This window comes from Cetorhinus maximus, chromosome 4 (genome assembly GCF_964194155.1).
Source record: "Cetorhinus maximus chromosome 4, sCetMax3.hap1.1, whole genome shotgun sequence".
Classification (NCBI taxonomy): domain Eukaryota; kingdom Metazoa; phylum Chordata; class Chondrichthyes; order Lamniformes; family Cetorhinidae; genus Cetorhinus; species Cetorhinus maximus.
The window spans coordinates 170,752,595-170,766,056 of NC_135882.1; the positions used below are offsets into that span (position 1 = coordinate 170,752,595).

Consider the following 13,462-nt stretch of genomic DNA (forward strand, 5'->3'; position numbering starts at 1 on the left):
ATTCAGTGACTTAGTCTCCACAGCCTTCTGTGGTAGAGAATTCCACAGGTTCACCACCCTCTGAGTGAAAATGTTTCTCCTCATCTCAGCCCTAAATGGCCTACCCCATATCCTGAGATTGTTACCCCTTTCCTTCGACCCCCAGCCATAGGAAACATCATCCCTGCATCCAGTCTGTCCAGCCCTGTCAGAATACTATACGTTTCGATGAGATCTTGTTTCTTTATCTCATGTTGCATTCAGATGGCTTTTTGCAGCCATTCACCCCTCCTTTGGACTCTTATTACACCATTGCCACTCTCTCTGGCTGTTGCATCTTGAAATCCTTTGTCATTTAATTTCCTTTGGTCTCCACCCTATCATAGACCTACCCTTTTGTTCCTCCTTCCCGTCCCCTCTTCCACTGACTTAAAAGCTCTTGCATTTCTACCTTTCTCTTCTGATGAAAGGTTAACTCTGTTTCTCTTCCTAGATGCTGTCTGATCTTTTTTTATATTTGCTTATGAGATGTGGGTGTCACCAGGCCAGCATTTATTACCCATCCCTAGTTCAGAGGGCATTTAAGAGCCAACCACATTGCTGTGGGTCTGGAGTCACATGCATGTCAGACCAGGTGAGGATGGCAGATTTCCTTCCCTAAAGGATATTAATGAACCAGATGGTTTTTTTTTTTAACAACAATTGATAATGGTTTCATGGTCATCATTAGACTTTTGATTCCAGATTTTCATTGAATTCAAATTCCACCATCTGCCGTGGCGGGATTCGAATCCGGATTCCCAGAACATTACCCTGGGACTCTGGATTACTCGTCCAGCGACAGTACCACTCTGTCATCCCTTGAGCTTTTCCAGCATTTATTGTTTTATTCCAGATTTCCAGCATCTGGAGTATTTTGCTTTTCTATTAGAGAAGTTGGGACTGTGTTCCTTGGAGAAGAAAATGTTGGGAGGAGATTTGATCGCGTGATCTGGGTAGAGTAGATAGGGAAAAATTTGGTGGATCGAAAATGAGAGGGCACAGGTTTTATGCAATTGGCAAAAGAAGCAATGAAGACATGAGGGAAAAACTTTTACACGCAATGAGTGGTTAAGATCTGGCATGTGCTGTTTGGGAGTGTGGTGAGGTGGGATCAATTGAGACATTCAAGACATCTGCAGACTCTCCAAAGAAACTTCCAAAGAAAAAGCCGAGACCTGATATACTTTGCAATTGTTGACTAGAGGGTGACCAATTGTTCAGACCCGTCAGTTTCAATACTAAGTATATTATGGGAGAGCATTGGATTAACTGAAAAGGAAGAATGTGCAGGGTTACAGGGAAAAAGAGGGGGAGTGGGACTAGGTGCATTGCTGTAGGTGCAGACACAACTGGCCAAATGACTTCCTTCTGTGCTGTAATGATTCTGTGACTCGACTCATTCTCCAAATAACACCTTGCCTAGTCTCTTTCCTCTGACCTCCGCGACTCTTCCGATGCCCTTTGCCAATTTAACAGTTTCTAGTTTTCTGGCTCTGAAGTCTTTCACCATTGGATGTCCAGCGTCTACGTTTCCGTCCTTCGATGGACATCCTGAGAGCCTTCCACTTTGTTGGGTGGATGCCCAACCACTCCCCGTCCAGCACCACCCTCCTCTGCCTGGGTGAACTTGTCCTCACATGGAACAGCTTCTCCCTTGACCCCATTTGCTTTCTCCAAATAAAATTTGTTACTGCAAATTGGGATGTTATGGACTGAAGCCAATGTCTTCAGTTTTTGTTGTAAATGGGTTACCACAGGAAGGTTTAATAATTAACCCAAAAATAAGGTAAGCTACTTAGTGAAGAAAACACAAAATATGCAAGTATTTTTCTCACTTCGAAATTGCAGAATTACGCATTGTCTGCAATAGTGAATACAGACTGAAACTACTTGAGCAAATATATCTAGTAAATAGATAGTTTATGATCTAACGGTTAGCCTGAACAATCCTTATATAAGAGAATTGTACTCAGCAGAAAATATTCCAGCTTATGTTATTATTTCCTGGGTCAAGAAAATCTTTAAAGTACATGTACTGAATTTTCCTCAGTTCTGTTTTCTATATTGTTAAACCTCGGAAGTTCTGCTTTTACATGTACTGCAAATGGTTAATGTTGTTTGAAGATTTCCTGTTCCCTGAGTGAAGGAACTGGAGGTGGTCATTGCAAGTGTCATATCTTGGATATGGGGAGGCATTGTGGCTTCATCCATGGTAAATGCCTTTTGTGACTTAACCAGTGCAATCTTAGCTGGTGCACTTGTGTGAACGTGATTTTCCTGCTGTATGTGAGAGTCACAATAATGGTAGTCAGGGTAGTCCCGGCCTGGTTGCTATATTGGGACCTAGTATAGTTCCTCGTGAAACACTTTTCCACAAAGAGGTACAACAGTAGACTTGCTTAGTGTCAGTTGCGACTCAGTTAGTAGCACTATCTTGCCAGAGTCAGAAGATTCAAGTCCCACTCCAGAACTTGAGCACAAAAATCTAGGTTGGCACTCGACTGTTTTTGGATGAGACACTGAACCGGGGCCGTGTCTGCCCCCTCAGTTGGACATAAAAGATCCCATGGAACTATTTTGAAGAAGAGCAGATTTATCCCACGTATCCTGACCAATATTTATTCCTCAATCATCATCACTAAAAACAGACTATTTGGTCATTATACTTTTGGTCATTGCTTTTTCTGAGAGCTTGCTGTGAGCAAATTGGCTGCTGCATTTTCTACATTAAAACATTTGAATACTCTTTGAAAAATATTTCATTCGTTGTAAAGTGCTTTGGGATGTCCAGCAATCATGAAAAACTTGCACTTAAAGAGCACCTTTAAGTCTGTCTTTTGTTTTGTAAATCTCAAAGAAGCCAGCAGTGTGAAGTTAAATGGGCACCAAACTTCATTTTGAATAAAGACTGGACGAATGTAAACTTGCTAAAAGGCAGCTTTTGCCACCAGAGGACGAGATGTTAAACCGCAGTGCCATTGACCCCCTCAAACATGCACCATGAAACATTACTAATTCGTGAAAAGAAACAACTGTTTCTCCTTCCAGCAGTCAGTAGCACTTGCAGTTTTCACATTACACATAACATTTGAAAGCACATCTCAACTCCTGTGTTGTGCGGTTTAACTGTGAGCAGCTGCTTGAACTAACCGAAATAGTTGCCACGCTTAGACGGTTTAAGTGGCGCCTTTGTAATTGCCTATGGCAAATGGTCAACACCCTCTGGGACTAGCAGGGATTGTATAATGTAAGACATGTATTTTGTGAGTCAATGTGCAGGGAGGGGAAAATACTTCAAGTCCAAATCTTTTTCTGTAAAATCGTGATATTGTTTGAGGAACCTGTTTGGTTTTGGACGTTTCTATACAAATACAAGTAGATCTTAACTCCATGATGGGTCATTAATACCATGTTCTGTTTTCCATCAGATCGCTCAGTTAAAGCTAGTGTTCCATGGTACAATAATTGGAAAGACACTTTGATGCAGCTGAGTTCGTCCAAGTTCCATGCAGGTATTTTCTTAAGTTGGTGTGGGCTTAGCAGTTACTACTTTTCTCCTCTTCCCATCTCTTAGCCTTTTTTAAAAAAAAACTCTCGCTTATTAAGGTTGTCTTGACTTTCTCAATCCCCAGTACTGCCAATGATTGTTTTTGATGTTGGTGTTAATCTATTCCGGGCAAACGAGATTTTTGAGTGAATGTTTTGAAAAGTTCAACTTGGTAATTGATTTGTCAGTTTGTACCTGGCTCAGCTACTCGTGTTTAAAGCTGGAGTAGTGTATTTTTGAAGCGCCTGTTAAAATCTAAAGTTTAAACAAATAACATGTTACTTAAAATCAGAAATGTGTTCTTCTCAGAGCAGACTTTTCAATGACATTTGTCCTTTCCTTGCTTTGGTTCTTTAGCTGCCTCCTAATAATTTTAACCTGCTGTGTGCACTCAGTGTTGACTTGTGTTTTTTGTACTAACAGCTTAGCCCAATATGACTGCAAAATCAGTTTGTTTCAAAATAGGCATCGCTTGAATTTTATTTGTAGATGAGCTTTTAATGTAAAATTAAACCACTCCCTGGAGTGGTGTATCTGATAATGTGAACAAACTCCAAATTGATTCTTTTGCTACAAATATGGACAGTTGCTCATACATGGGAAGAACTTGTATTTAGATAGCATCCTTCACAATCTCAGGATGTCCCAAAGTGTTTAGAATCGTAGAATGCTTATAGCACAGAAAGTCGTCATTTGGCCCATTTTGCCCATGCTAGCTGTCTGCAGAAGCAACTCGGCTGGTCCACGCCCTCACCATTTCCCCGTAGCTCTGCAAATTTTTCTTCAGCTGATTATCCAGTTCCCTTTTGATGGCCAGTGAAGTACTTTCAAGTTATTGCTGTAATAACTTGATTTCAACTCCCTCCATGATCTAGCGCCCCTCCCTGAGATTTCTGTGCTCCTCCAATATTGTTGTCTTGCGTATCCCCGATTTTAATCGCTTCATCATTGATGGCCGTGCCGTCAGCTACCGAGGTCCTAAGCTCTGGAATTCCGCCCCCAAACCTCTGAACCTTTTAAAACATCATTTGAAACCTATTACTATGACCAAGTTCTGCTCGCCTGTCCTAATCAAATTTATTTGGCTTGATGTCAAATTTTGTTTGGTAAAACCCCTGTGAAACGCCTTGAGACATCCTATTTTAAAAAGGGTGCTATATAAATGCACAATGTTGTAATATTTGGGGGAGATGGTGGCATAATGGTAACGTCACTGGACTAGTAATCCAGAAGCCTAGCTAATGCTTTGTGGACATGGGTTTAAATCCCACCGCAGCAGCTGGTGGAATTTAAAATCCGTTAATAAAAACAACAAATCTGGAATTGAAAGCTAGTCTCAATACTAGTGACCATGAAACTATCTTTGATTGTCATAAAAACCCATCTGGTTCACTAATGCCCTTTAGGAAAGGAAATCTGCCGTCCTTACCCGGTCTGGCCTACATGTGACTCCAGACCTACAGAAATGTGGTTGACTCTTAATGTGGCCTTGCAAGCCACTCAGTTCCAGGACAGTTAAGGATGGACAACAAATGCTGACCTTGCCAGTGACACCCAGATCCCATGAAAGAAATTGAAAAATTGTTTCTCAATTTCCCACAAACAGCAATGAGATGACCACCAGATAACCGTGGTGATTTTAGTGATGTAATTGAAGGAAAATTATTGGCCAGGACACCAGCGAGAACGCCCCTGCTGTTCAAATAGGATCGAGGGATCATTTACGCCCACCTGAAAGAGCAAACGGGACCTATTTAAAATCTCACCTGAAAGACTACATCTCTGCCTGTGTAGTAGTCCCAGTGCAGCACTTAGTACTGGCACTGGCATGTCAGGCTAGATTGTGTTGTCATGATATTTGTTGCACTGGTTATGAAGTATATTAAATGGACCATTATTCCTGACCAGTGTGATGTCTGTGTGTGAGGTGCATTTCTAGTGCTAAAACCATGTGTTTCTAACCACCTAAACCAACTGGCTTTAGTGTGGTTACTTCTGTATTCTGTTGCTTAGTAAACAGCAGGTTGATTCTCGCATGTTTCCTTTGCTTAAAAAACATTATTGAGAGGCTAATGACTGGAGTGGAATTGCACATTGTGCAGTTGTTTTCAGAACATCTTAGCACTGCATTGTAGAGTTTGTGCACTATAGACCCAGTGAAGCAAATGACCTGTTACAATGTTGAAAACTAGTTAACCCTGGTGTTTGTGCTTCCAAATTCTGACCTTGAGCTCATGTGTATCACAGAGCCTCTGTCATTTGTGTGTGGTTCCTTCGGGTTTTATTCCTTCAGATTTTGACTTCCTTTGGGTGCATGTTCCATACAATTTCTGACTTTGAGAAAAACACAGGCTTATATCCAGGCTTTTGGACAACTCCCACTTGTTGGAAAGCTTGTTTCAGCAACCTATGATGTCCTTGTGCATTTTTAAATTTATTTCCTTTTGTGTGATGTTTGTGGGGGGAGTGGGGGGCAGAACCAGAAGTTCTTCTATCAAACATAAAGAACACCAGCTTCTTGATGCTGATTAATCTTTTAAGTCCACACTGGTAGTGTTACTTTCTGCAGGGCAGATATCTTGACATTTTACTAATTCTATGAATTTGTTCTCCAGGAATTTGTATTCCGAAAGATTATAGCATTCCAATTACCCTTGGAACATCATAATGCATTTTTATCATAGATATGTGGTTGGAAAAAATTCTATCTTCCCTCTTCTGTTATATCCTCGAGAAAACAAAAGAGCAATTGGCATTACTTAATTGCTTTCAAAATTTTGCGAAAAAAATCGACTGCCTCAGTCTCACTTACATAGAATGATTATTGGAGCTTGTGTTATGATCCCAGTTGATAATACTGGACCAGTCAGATCCCAGTGTGAAACCTGGCTTGGTAGACCCTAACATTGTTTTTTTTTTAGAATCCGTGGAGGTCAGTTACAGAGCACATTCACAAGAGTCTGCTAGTATACTTTTAATACAGAATAAAACATTTATTAAACAAGAAAATAGTGAACTATGTTGCACTAGACAAAAAAGTTGGAAAAATTTTGATACAAATACCAGAAAATGATTCAAACTCTCTCTATTCCTTTTATCTTAGCAACCCTTACAGACACACTACCCCAGTGAAGATTTACCACTATCAGCTATTAGCTCAGTTTCAAACACTTTTCTTGTGGTGGACTTCTGAGCATTCACTAGATGCTTTCTTCAGCTGGTATCTCTCCCTGAGACACCCAAAGCCTGCAATCTAAACTCTCGGTTAAATCAATTTCAGAGCAAACACACAGGTCCCCTAAGCTCGGTTCCCCAGCAGTCTTGCAGGATTTCTTAGAGAGGTTAGACTTCTGCCTGCACACTCTGGTATATACACACTAACTGACTGTGCTTCTGTGTTTCCCTGTCTGTACCTCTGGACCCCTGTTGCTAGGCAACAGCACAGTTTTTCTCTACATTTTTTTTAACTTCACTAAGCTACTGACCCCATGGTAACCCATCTCTTCACTTTGAGAGTTGTAAAGTATCATTAAAAATGCATGTATACAAACAGGGCCCCAGACTTCCTGGCACTCAGCTAACAAAAGCGTCTAATTGAAATGAAAGTCAGGTTTCACCTTTCTCATCTCACAAAATGCAAATTAAACTTAAAGCTATACGTTGTTCATAAAACTTACTAAATGAAAAAGGCAACAAGGCTGCAAACATCTAAATTCATCCTTCCGTGGTCAGTATGTTAATGAGCTGTAATTTGTCAAGAATAGGAAGGTTCTAGTTGGAGTTGTGCCTCTTTCCCAGCAGTTCAGAGCAGACTCACTCAACTCATTCCTGAGATGAGGGGCTTGTCTTATGAGGAAGGGTGAACAGGTTGGGCCGATACCCATTGGACTTGAGAAGAATGAGAGGAGACCTATTGAAACATATAAGGTCCTGAGGGGATTTGATAGGGTAGATACCTGGAGGATGTTTCTACTTGAGGAAGTCTAGAACCAGGGGCCGCAGTTTAAGAATAAGAGGTCCAACATTTAAGATGGAGTTGAGAAATTCTTTCTCTCGGGGTTATCAGCATGTGGAGTTCTCTTCCAGAGAAGCAGTGGAGGCTGGGTCATTGAATTTATTCAAGGCAGCGTTAGACAAATTTTTGATAGACAAGGGAGTTGACGGGGAAAGGGGGCAGACGGCAAAGTAGAGTTGAGACACAACCAGATCAACAATGATCATATTGAATGGCGGAGCAGGCTCGAAGGGCTGAGTGACCTACTCCTTCTAAATCCTATGTTCCTACATGACTGCAATACAAGCCCAGCTTTTCCTTTTGAGATGGAGAGTAACTGCTTGGCCATTTAGACATTCAACTCGGTCCTTTTTCTCTTTGTTTTCTCAACCCCTTCCCTTCTCACTTCCCTCAGAACCTATCCTAAAAAAAAAAGATGTTTCTCAACCTCTGTAACAGACCAGTATTAGAAATTATTATTTAGCTGGGTGTGGCATATGTTGGGGAATGCCAAGTTGTGGAGAGAGGGCGAAAAGCATAATTTTCCTCCCAAATACTCACTTATTTTTTCTCAATTTCAATCTTTGAAATATGTATTTGGAATAGTGTGCTTAGATCTTAAGTCCTTGCTTAGTTCACTTGGTCTTGCTGTTTTCACCTTCAGCTGCAATTACAGTGGTTATTTTTGGATTCTAGCCACTTGGTACCAGCAGCACTGTTTGTTTGCCATATGTTCAATAATTATCATCCAACCTGTGGTGTTCTTTTCTGTCTGATGTTCTCATTGTACATTGCATGATTGCAGTAAACTCAAAAATAAACTGGCAGTGAAAACAAGATAATTTGGCTTCATTTTCCCCTCCTTTCTGCCAAAAGCAGCTGAAATTGCCTTAATTTTTGGGTTGTAAATTGTTGGGTGATCTTCAATTGTGCTTCACTTTGAAGATGGATGGAATTCAGGAGAAACTTCTTCACCCAGAGAATAACTAATATGTGCGACTTGCTATCACAAGGAGTAGTTGAGGCGAATAGCATAAATGTATATTGGGGCAAGCTAGATAAGTGTATGAGGGAGAAAGTAATAGAAAGATGTGCTGACTGGGCGAGACAAAGGGAGGTGGGAGGAGGCTTGTTTGGAGCATAAACAATGACATAGACCAAGATAAAAGCAAAATACTGCGGATGCTGGAAATCTAGAACAAAAATACCTGGAAAAATTCAGCAGGTCTGACAGCATCTGCGGAGAGGGATACAATTGACGTCTCGAGTCCGTATGACCCTTCATCAGAACTAAAAAATATAGAAATGAGATGAAATGTAAGCTGGTAGAGGGGGGTGGGAGGGACAGGTAGAGCTCGATAGAGGGTCAGTGATAGGTGGAGGCTAAGAAGAGACTGCCAAAGATGTCATAGACAAAAGGACAAAGGGGTGTTGACGGTGGTGATATTATCTAAAGGATGTGCTAATGGGGACATCAAGGGTAACAAGCAGGAAAAGAAAATATATTTGTAAAATAATTATAAATTATTGGAGAAGGGGATCAGAAAGGGGGTGGGGATGGAGGAGAGAGTTTATGATCTGAAATTGTTGAACTCAATATTCAGTCCGGAAGGCTGTAAAGTGCCTAGTCGGAAGATGAGGTGCTGTTCCTCCAGTTTGCGTTGAGCTTCACTGTTCCGATCCCCCCTTTTCCAATAATTTATAATTTTTTTACAAATATATTTTCTTTTCCCACCTATTTTTAAATTTATTTCGATCTATTGTTTCATCTCCACCTTTTAGCCCATTTCGATCCCTTTTCCCCCATCCCACCCCCACTAGGGCCATCTGCCACTAGCTTGTCCTGCTTGTTACCCTTAATGTCCCCATTAGCACATCCTTTAGATAATATCACCACCGTCAACACCCCTTTGTCCTTTTGTCTATGACATCTTTGGCAGTCTCTCCTTGGCCTCCACCTATCACTGGCCCTCGATCGAGCTCTACCTGTCCCTCCCCCTCTTCTACCAGCTTATATTTCATCTCATTTCTATATTTTTTAGTTCTGATGAAGGGCCATACGGACTTGAAACGTCAACTGTATCCCTCACTGACATAGACCAGTTATTTTTGTGTTGGAATTCTGTATGTAAACTCTCTATAGTCTGCATTTTCTGTGACCTTTTTTTCTAATACTATAATGCTTTTAAACATGGACTTGCATTCATGTGTACAGTTGTAGTTTTCAGCTTTTTAAGTGTGCAAAGTTTATTGTTTTGGGATGGCAGAACCTTGCAGAAAGTTCCCTGCACATTGAAATGCACAACGCGCAAATGCTTTTTTTCCTGTGGGAATTTTATTTTTTTTCTCTACCTTTCATGAAGTTGAAAATAACCATAGTGAAGTGAAGGGGACAAGCTGTAACTTTCAATCTCTCTGCAGTGTCTGTGTACACTTCAGAGACCGGTTAAAGGTCAAGGAAAGCCTTGGGGGCACATTAGTTTACAAAGTAATGTGCTGATGTCAGAAGCTGTTTAATTCTAAACCAGCCTAATGCATTGTCGTAGTTCAGTCCTGATGGTTGTGTGTGTTTGTGGTGGGGGGAGCTTTTTTAGTTTCTTACATAGGATGTGGGCATTGCTGGTCAGGCCAGCATTTGTTGTCTGTCTGTAATTGCCCCTGAATTGAGTAGTGCACCATTTCAGAGGGCAGTTTGAGTCAAGCCCATAGCTGTGTAGCCAAGACCAGGTAACGATGGCAGATTTCCTCCCCCAAAGGACATGGGTGAACCAGATGGGTTTTTAACGACAATTGATCATTACTGAGGCCAGCTTTATATTCCAGACTTTTTATTAATTGGATTTAATTTCCACCAGCTTCCATGGTGGGATTTGAACCTGTGATCCCACAGCATTAGCCTGGGCCTCTGGATTACTAGGCCAGTGACATTAATATGATGACACCATCTCCCCAAGCTCTGCTATTGAGAGAGTTGATGCTGAACCTTGGGAGCAAAAACAGAATTAATTCCCAGTTCTTAATGTGGAGCCATTCAAAAAGCCATCATGTACATGCAGGATTTTGCCTTCCTGTTGTGGAAACAGTACCTTTTTTTTTTAGAAGTTTTATATAGTTTCACAATAGCTACAAATGAGGAAGGAGAAGGTGAAGTAGGCTTCATAATCTCAAATTTCTTTCAAGCATTCAATTCCCACTTCTGTTTAGGAATGATCCAGTACATCAAACTAATTTAGTATAAAATTAACAGGACTAGCTGGTGATATTTGCTTATGTTCAGCAACACTAGAAGTGTTCTTAAGATGAAAGACTACGATGGTATCTAATACTGTTAACACTTTGGAACAATTCCTGCTGTAAATCAAGTGGCCCCTGCCTCGAGGATTGTGAAAAGGATACCGTAGGGGTGTTGTGCAATATTTAAACTGTTTCCATAATGTAACAAATATATTGCTCTGTAATGTTGAAGTAGAGGTTCCCAAACTAGGGGTGAAGGGGTTAGGGCAGGGGGAGGTGTTTGCGCGATTAGATTTCCAGGGACAAAGAGAAGGAAAATTTGCTCTTGTTTTAGTGAATTTTGTGTGACCAGAAGTAGGCCAGAAATCCTTCTTTGCGTGTGTGAGCAGGATTTCTGGTGAGATAATGCCTGGCAAAGCAGGAACAAATCCTGAAGAATTTCCCAACCAGTGTGTTGTAATCCTAAAGTTAACTCCTTCAGTATTTGGCTCCTCCAAGCCACTTCCACAAAGATTTCTGAATAGACGCTGGAGGTTTAACTGGGTCAGGGATGGGCTTTATTTTTAAATCTTGGAAAGATACTGGTGGCGAGATAACTAAGTTGTTGTTTGGTTGCTTGATTACAAAAAAAAATTCAAATTTACTGGGAGCATTTAGAAATTCCCCATTTTTAAAAAAAAACTTGTCTTGGTTAGAAGTTTGAGTAAAGTGCTGAAGTATACTGTTAATGTCATGTGAGTATGATATTTGGCGTTCAAGAATTGCGAAGGAGCAGTTTTAGGAGCTTAAAATAGATGATGTTGACCCCGGGAAGTAAAGCCGGTTTTTAAAAAGTGAACAGGAAGTATCCTTCCTATTTGGGATTGACATTTCCATGTTCTGGTGAAAACACTTGAAGGTCAGGATAGCATGAGACCCAAGCAAAGATCGCTAGAACAGCAAACCTCCTGCTCTCAAAAGTAAACCATGCAAGGTTTTCAGATGATAGGACAGGTGAAGGTAATGGGCGAGTGAAGTAGCCGCCTTCTTAGGCAGTCCTTGGGATCAAGGATGGCTTGCTTCCACTCTGGTTCAATGTGCCCTGAGATGACAAGCTCAATGCAGGCTCTGCCACATGTGGGGCAGGTGGTGCCTGAAGGGTCAAGTAGATGGTTTGTTTGGCGGTTTGTGCTGTCACTCCCCGATGCCTCAACTTTGCCTTTGCACGTCCCTGACGAAAGTCTCCGAATGTGTTCAGTGCCTTCCTGGATGAGCCTTCTCCATTTTGGTCAGTCACAAGCCACAGCCTCCCATGAGTTGGTGGAGATGTTGGACCTCTTCAGGGATGTTTCGAGGACCGCCCAAAACATTTCCACTATCTTCCTGAGAGTCTCCTGCTGCAACCAAGTTCCGAGTAGTAGCCTCTGCCAATACTCTTGAGGCAAACTGTACTGTCTCGTATCAAATAGCAATAAATTGAAAATCTTTCACAATTGGTGAAAGACTTGCAATTGCCAGGAATGATGGGAATGATGTCAATGCTATGTGGCAGGGAAGTGCTGGGCAGCTGAGCCTCATGTCGCTATCTGACAACATAGGAGATCTAGAATTGCTAGTATGACAGAGGATGTCCAGAGGTGGCAAGGCAAAGCCCTTCTCTCTCACTATAAACTATCGAGGGTACAGAATGCACCACCAGTGCAGCACAACTGTTGGTTTTCATTTGCTGCATCAACTCATTTCAGATCCCAGAATACTTTTGATTTTTTTTGTCCGTCTTTCCCCGCAAGAACTACAATTGAATTGTTCAAAAATTTGCATTGGTACATGAGAAATAGAAACATCGAATAGAATTGTTGTCGATGAGTTTTTAAAATTCTAAAAGAAATGAATTAACAAACAAATTGGGCGTGGTGAGACTGTGGAACTTGTTACCACAGGAAGTGGTTGTGGCAAATAGTATAGATGTGTTTAAGGGGAGGCTAGATATGTTATATGTATCAGCGATTTAGACTTTAATGTAGGAGGCATGATTACAAAGTTTGTAATGGTTCAAAAATTGGTTATAGATTGCAGGAAGAAAGCAGTGGACCGTTTAGCTGGGCAGAAACATGTCTATTGGAATACAGTTCAAAGAATTGGGAGGTGATGAATTTAGGGAGGGCAAGCGGGAACAGAATAAAAGGTCGAATACTGAAATGTCGAAAGGCAGAGGGATTTGGAGTGCATTCCTACAGATCCCTGAAAGTAGCAGGACAGGTAGATAAGGTAGTTAAGAATTATGGAATGCTTTCTTTGTCGAGGCATGGGGTATAAGAACAGGAAGCTTTTTTTTGAGTGCGCAGTTTTAAGTACACGGCTCCTTAAAAAATTTTTCCATAGCCGCACATGCAGCAACTCAAAGGGCTAATTTGTGTGGCACGCTCCACGCAGCTTCCAGAGAACATTGAAAGTGAGATTATGTTAGAACTGTGTAAAACACTAGGTGTGCCACAGCTGATAGTACTGCTACAGTTCTGGTTACTGCGTTACAGCGAGGTTGTGATTGCAATAGGGACGATACAGAGGCAATCACAATGTTGTCAGAATTGGAAAATTTTAGCTATGAGGAAATATTGGTGGCAGGGGTTGGAACGGAGGAGGCTGAAGGGAGATTGAATACGGGTGTATAAAATTGAGACTAGCTA

At 41.3% G+C, this 13,462-nt stretch overlaps 1 protein-coding gene across 2 annotated transcripts in view; it reads left to right on the plus strand.

Annotated features, from left to right (window-relative positions):
- trappc8 (trafficking protein particle complex subunit 8) overlaps window positions 1-13,462 on the plus strand; it is a 151,809-nt gene that overhangs the window by 25,291 nt on the left and 113,056 nt on the right. Inside the window, exon 3 of one of the 2 annotated variants that reach the window (XM_078541129.1) lies at window positions 3,450-3,533. The exons of the other annotated variant lie outside the window; for it this stretch is intronic. Within the exon in view, the coding sequence (XP_078397255.1) occupies window positions 3,450-3,533 (84 nt within the window). The remainder of the gene's footprint in view (window positions 1-3,449; window positions 3,534-13,462) is intronic. 2 annotated transcript variants of the gene reach the window in all.